The sequence below is a fragment of the Nannospalax galili genome, unplaced genomic scaffold (assembly GCF_000622305.1).
Source record: "Nannospalax galili isolate Female #2095 unplaced genomic scaffold, S.galili_v1.0 scaffold113, whole genome shotgun sequence".
NCBI lineage: Eukaryota > Metazoa > Chordata > Mammalia > Rodentia > Spalacidae > Nannospalax > Nannospalax galili.
In genome coordinates, this window is record NW_008335444.1 from 7,005,744 (window position 1) to 7,011,743 (window position 6,000).

At 43.8% G+C, this 6,000-nt stretch overlaps 1 protein-coding gene across 5 annotated transcripts in view; it reads left to right on the plus strand.

Annotated features, from left to right (window-relative positions):
* Positions 1–5,387, plus strand: part of Atp2b4 (ATPase plasma membrane Ca2+ transporting 4) — a 102,001-nt gene extending 96,614 nt beyond the window's left edge. For 2 of the 5 annotated variants that reach the window (XM_008830360.2, XM_017797457.1), the window contains one exon: positions 919–5,387. In XM_008830360.2, coding sequence (XP_008828582.1) covers positions 919–1,224 — 306 coding nt within the window. In that variant the 3' untranslated portion in view covers positions 1,225–5,387. The remainder of the gene's footprint in view (positions 1–918) is intronic. The other 3 variants (XM_008830359.2, XM_029562188.1, XM_029562187.1) reach the window with 2 other exon arrangements.
* Positions 5,388–6,000: the final 613 nt, after the last annotated feature.

Genomic DNA, 6,000 nt, shown 5'->3' on the forward strand with positions numbered 1-6,000 from the left:
TTCATCCTTTTTAACCATCCCACCAGACACTCATTTGTAGCTTGCCTCCTAGATGAGGTTTCTCTCCTGGTCCCATGCTTCCCCTTCTCCACATAAGGACATATTCCTCTTCACAATTTGGAAAAGATGGGATGTGTGGGCAACATTGCTGTGGATCAGACATGGACTTGAAATGTGAACACCAAGTCTTCCTCAGTAGGCAGGAAAAGGTTTCTTTTGGCACCACTTTATCTGCATCTTCTGAGAAAGGGGATGGAGAGGAGTTCTGCTTTCTGTAGGGTGGAGACACAGTGGAGGTGTAAAGATGTGCATGTCTTCTGACTGAAAAAATTGGAGTTTTCATTTCCTGCATGCTGTGGAATGAAGATTGGTTTGTCTGTCTGCATAGTATCCACAGTCACTTGTCACCTAGTGTGCAGAGTGGTGTACGTTGGCTCATTGAGGATTTTAAATAGATAACAAAACTTCATTGTGTAATTTTCCCATTCCACATTCACAAAATGTTTGGCCTCAAAACAGAAATCCACTTGCGTGAATCATTTTTTAAGTTTGGCTGTTGATTTGCACCTAGTTTCAATAACTGCTCTCTATCCAAAAGAACTAATGAATCACTTTGTTTTATTTCATTTTAAGAGTGGATCATTTAAGAATGCTAACTTTGCTTTGGGTTTTCTACTTTTTGAATGCAACCTTTGAAACATCTTGGTTGTTTGTCATCACTTACCCTACCCCTTGTGCTTGAGATTTGAGCCATGGAATGTTTCCTGTCCCAGTGTTTTCCTCTTACACATTTGGTTTGGGTTGTTGAGCAATCATGTTTTGTAGTTGGTGTTTTGTTTCTTTCCTCAAACCACTAATTTCTTATCCTGCTCACCAATTCCCACCTCTATATCTTCTCATCCTCTTCCCCTGATATAGATCAGAGTGGTCAGAGTGTTCCATAGTGTCCATGAAGCCATTCATAAACCCAGGAACCAAAACTCCATCCACAACTTCATGACCCACCCTGAGTTCAACGCAGATGAGATGCCACAAGCTTCATTTGTGGAGGAACAAGAGGAAGTCCCTGAATCGGTTCCTAAGGTGGAGACTAAGATGCTTGCGTTGGATGGTGAGGCCGCTCCAAATCCTAACAGAAACAACAACTCCGTGGATTGCAACCAAGTGCAAATTGTTACTTCCCATTCCGACAACCCTCTACAAAGCCTGGAGACATCAGTTTGAACTTTCATTCTCTGACTCCTGTCCCTGCTTTCCCTATGTCTTTTTTCATCTGTCCCATCCATAAGGCGATGATTGGGACTTTTGATTGCTATGTCAGCTGCTCCCAAGTGTGTGAGAACCCCCTGCTTCACCATGAAGAAACAAGAGCACAGACCTACAAGGATTTCAACTTACACTTGAGTTGGGGTTTGTAGCAGGACCCAGTCAAATCCTGGGCAGGTAATGGTAGAATCTACTCCATAGGTGCATCAGTTTTCATTTTTTAAAGAAATGAGACAATCCTCCTGGCATCACCCAACCCAGAAATTTCCAGTGTTCCCACATGTATCGCCACCTCCTGACTTAGAGATTTTATCCTATGAGTTTCTGCCATTTACAGGCTAAGTTGTGGGCTCAGAGAAGAGACAAATACCCATCAATACAATGTGTTCCAATAGAATGATTATTCTTGGGACAGTTTTTCCCATTTTGAAAATTTACACCCTAAGGCCTCTATCTCTTTCTGCCCTCAGTCTGACCACCCCAAGGTTCTTTTGGTCTTATGTGACCCTTATCTTTACTCTTTTTTTTTTTTTTAAATAAAAGTTGTGATAACTAAGAGAACCGAAAGGACATGGGCAAGTTGAGCCAATTTTGGCCCTTCTGGCCCCCAAAGAACTCTTAATTTCAGTCTAGAGGAATGCAGATTTCTTTACTGAAAGGGTCTTTTTGGAGCAAATAAGAGCTGGTGAGTATGCTTCTCTACTGTGGCCTGGCCAGCTCCTACTTCTGAACTGCCATCAGGTCAGGTGCCTATGGATTTTTACACACCAGGGAAATCGGCCTTGACAGTGAAGCTTGTATATGTGTGGTGGTTTTTATCCTAGGCCTGAGCTTCCTCCTGTTCCTCCTGTTCCTGACCCTGCCTCCTAGCTGGGCAAGGACTTTCAGAGCCAACAGCTGGCAGGCCTACGACAAGGCAAATCATGAAGCATACTCTTAAGGGGGTGAGCACTGCTTCAAAGGCCTCTGCCAAGACTCTCACAGGACAGAAGCTGGTTGGTGAGGGAGTCGGTGTTGAAAAGCCTTGGGAGTGTCTGAAGAGCCAGTCAATCCAGCAGGATCTGAGAAACCTCCCTGCAGGCACCAGAAACCCTGAGCTAGGTACCTGGGTACTAGCTTTGACATTTTCTTCACTTTCCTAATTCTACACTTCCCTAATTCTTTGTTGTGTCCCACAATATTTTCAGTCTCTGAGAAGGTCCCGGCATTTTGCAAATATTCCGATTTTGAAAATACATATCTAGAGGAGGAGGCTCCCTGGCAGTGTGTTGATTCAAGGAGCAGAAAGGCCCTCCCTGGAAAACGCCCCACCTTCTCTCTCCTTGCTTTGATAGGCCCCATCCAGCCTTCAGTGGTGTCTCCACTGCTGCCCAGGAAAGCCCGTGCCTTTTTTTGCCCTGAACACTGCCCAAAGCATCCTCTGCCCACCTTCCACTCAGGAGTTGGGGACTTTGCCAAGAAACTTTTTTTTTTAAGTGTTCCTTACTGGGACAAAGTGGAGCCACATTGGCAGGTGCTCCATTTGTATCCCTACTGTGCTGACCTAAGCTCTTCTGTGCATTTGGAGCATGCATGTCCCCGGGTCCCATCTCCCATCAGATCACTGAAGGCCACCTCCCCCTTTCTAGAGTGAAGGGAATAAGAAGAGGATGCGTGAGGCTCATGAGAACTGCCAGATTTCCATTTGGGAGAGGAAGGTGCCTGGAGCCTGTCCACTCCCAGCCTTTTCTCCTCGAGATCCTTCTCCCTCCTCGTTTTCACCCAAGCTGTCCAAGATAGAGTGAGTGAAGAAACGGTCCCCGCTCTACATCTATTAGTGCATAATCCATCATTGTAGGAAGTAGAAAAACAGTTTTGATTTGGGTTTTGTCAGAGTTAACACTTCAGCAATCTTTTCTGGATCTTAAATACTTGTGGGGAAAAACAACTCACTCGAAGAGTAAGTTGTTCAAATAGATATATTTACATTAGAAGATTTAATTCTGTCAACTCTTTTATTACCTCAGATCATTTTTAAAGCAAGCCAATAACAAGCTTCGAAGGCCATTTTACCATTCTTGCTCCCAAAAGACTCTCGTGGTGCCTGACAGGTTACTCCTGAGGGCTTACGTCTACTTTTTCAAAGTCAACCGGTTTTTTGTGTGTGTTCTAGTTTCCATAATATGAGAAAAAAATATAGAAATATTATGCAAAAATATATAGTTTTCTTTAGCTCAGAACTGATATTTTTTGAGTCAGCCAAATATTTGTATTTCAAATACAGTGCCGTCATGTAACACCGTGGAGGGGAGCGCACAACCAGCTGTTTGACATGACAGGTGACTTAGTATATTTGTAATGATTTAAAAATCAGCACACCATATTTCCTTTCTCCAAACAGCCATCTTTATACTTGGGGGGGGGGGGGGAATTTGTTGGGTTCTGGGCTTTTTAAAATATAACTATTGTTGATATGGAATTGAATAAGTTCAAGTGTTTCTGTGCATATGTTTTTATATGTAAGTTTTTTCCTATTCAGTTTCAGTGATCCAGCTGGCAGTGAGAGTGAATATGACATAAGCTAACAACACTTTCCCCAAAATGGTGCTTTGGATTTGAAGAGTCTCATGGGGAGAAGGAGAAAATATCCTAGAGCCCTTTTCTGATAAGCCTGCAAAAACGGGTACTAAACTACAAGTAGTGAGGAAAACACCCGGAAACAGGCTTCCCAGCCACCAAAAAACAGACATGGGCCCCCATGGAGATGGAGTGCCAGGTTATTAGTGGCTTGGGATGAGGGTCAGCTGGGCTCCTGTTTCCTGAGGAATCCACTGGCAGAGCAGTACCAGTGACAGTCTTTCCTCACCTGCAGCAATACTCCGATTTGGGGTTTGAATTTCTTTATGGTTCTTTCACTGCCTGGTCCCCATGGAGTTTCCTACTAGTGAGTTTTTGTAAGTGGATCTGAGTTGTGCATCCTTCTCTCCCCTAGAAAGGTTTTATGTCATACAGCAGGTGGAAGACAGCACTCCAAATTGGAAATAAAACAATGGCTGCTTCTAGCTCTGGGTGACAGTGTTCAGAGCTAGGTCTTTCTCTGTCCTCTAAAGTAATTCTCCCATCCCAAAAGATGTGAGAGAGACCAGTTAGAATCCCTCTGGGCACTTGTGGATTCCTCAGGGTTTGGATTTCTTTTTCCCTTTGAGCTTCAGGGGAGATTTGCACAGATCAATCTGAGTGATTACCTCACTGCCGAAAACCCAGAGGGGCACAGCAAGCTCGAATGTGCTGGAAGACCCCTTCTGTATCCCTTCCTTTCTTTCCCATTACCCTTGCCTTACAATTAAAGCAACCTGTAATACCATCCCAGTCTGTACACTTGCTCACCTTCTGTGTCAAGGGATCACTCAATGGCACTGGTGGGGGTGGGCACTTACAAATGCCTGCTATTCTAAAGCCATTCCAGCCTCTTCCTCAGAATAAACCAGACCCCCTTCCATTTAGCTCAGTGCCAGAACTTTGGCCTTCCCGGCTCTGCAGTTTTGCCTGCTGTCCCCATTCCTCCTAACTGGGAGAGGCAAAGGGAGGTGAGCTCCCTGCCACCAAATTGGCCTTTGGTTCGTGTTTTATCCCCATATGTATATATGCCATATGTGAATATGCCATATATATGTGCCAACAAATCTGTCTATATCATTCTTTTCAAATCAGCATGCAGATAGGAATTGTTCCTTCTCAGTAACTAGTATAACAAGCACTGGTATTTTTATACAAAAAAAAAAAAAGAAAAAAACTGAAATTGGACTTGTGAATCTGCATGACAAACAAATGGTGATATCAAAGCAGTGTATTTCCCTATCGTGTGTTGCCATAATTTGCAATTCAGCTTAACAGTGCACCCAATCTGCATTTGCATTTTGATATTATTTAAGCTTTATGTATAATGTTTTGCATGTATTTATCTGGTTCTTAGGGAGGAAATGTTATAAACTAGCACATCTGAAATTTAAATGTGTTGTTCCACTGAGACAAGAAGAAAAGTTTTAAAAGAGGTAATTTTTTGGAACCAATAAAGCTTTTTGCTGATGAGCAGAAACCAATGCCACCATGCACTGAGAATAAAAACCCATGCCCACTTGTAATGTGCTGTCCTCCATGTGTCTCCACTTTGGGATAACACCACTGGGGCTCCTGGAGCTGAGAAGTGTTCTGCCATAGCCACCTGTTGGAGCAAACACACAGCTCAGTTTGTCCCTCACTGTGACCTGCTTCCTTCAGGGGCTCACAGCTCTGGCAGCCAGCCTCATTCTCTTAGAACCTCTTAGAACCACAGCCTTTCATGCCCACCCTGGTTAGCGGTGGGTAGAGTTCACATACTTGGGAAGGATGAGCAAGAGGCTGTCCTGGCCATTCTCTCTCCTTTCTCCTACTCCTCCTCGCCCTTCTCCTTCCTCCTCCACCTCTTCCCCTACCACCCCCTCCTGAGATGCCTTTTGACAAAGGTATCCCCCTTTATAATAACTTTTTCCTGCACACCCAACTTCTCTCCCATAGTTGTTCTTTTGTTTTTAATGGTCCTATTCATTGCATTTCTAGTATGGCTGGCATTAGACCCCAGTTTCTGATCTAAACATTTACTTCCTGGGCTTTCATGTCTCTCAGATCACTCCTTCTTACAGCTCTTACCCAGGTATACAAACAAGTTCATTTCTCCCTTTTAAATCACCATACCTGACAAAGACCATGTCTCTTGTC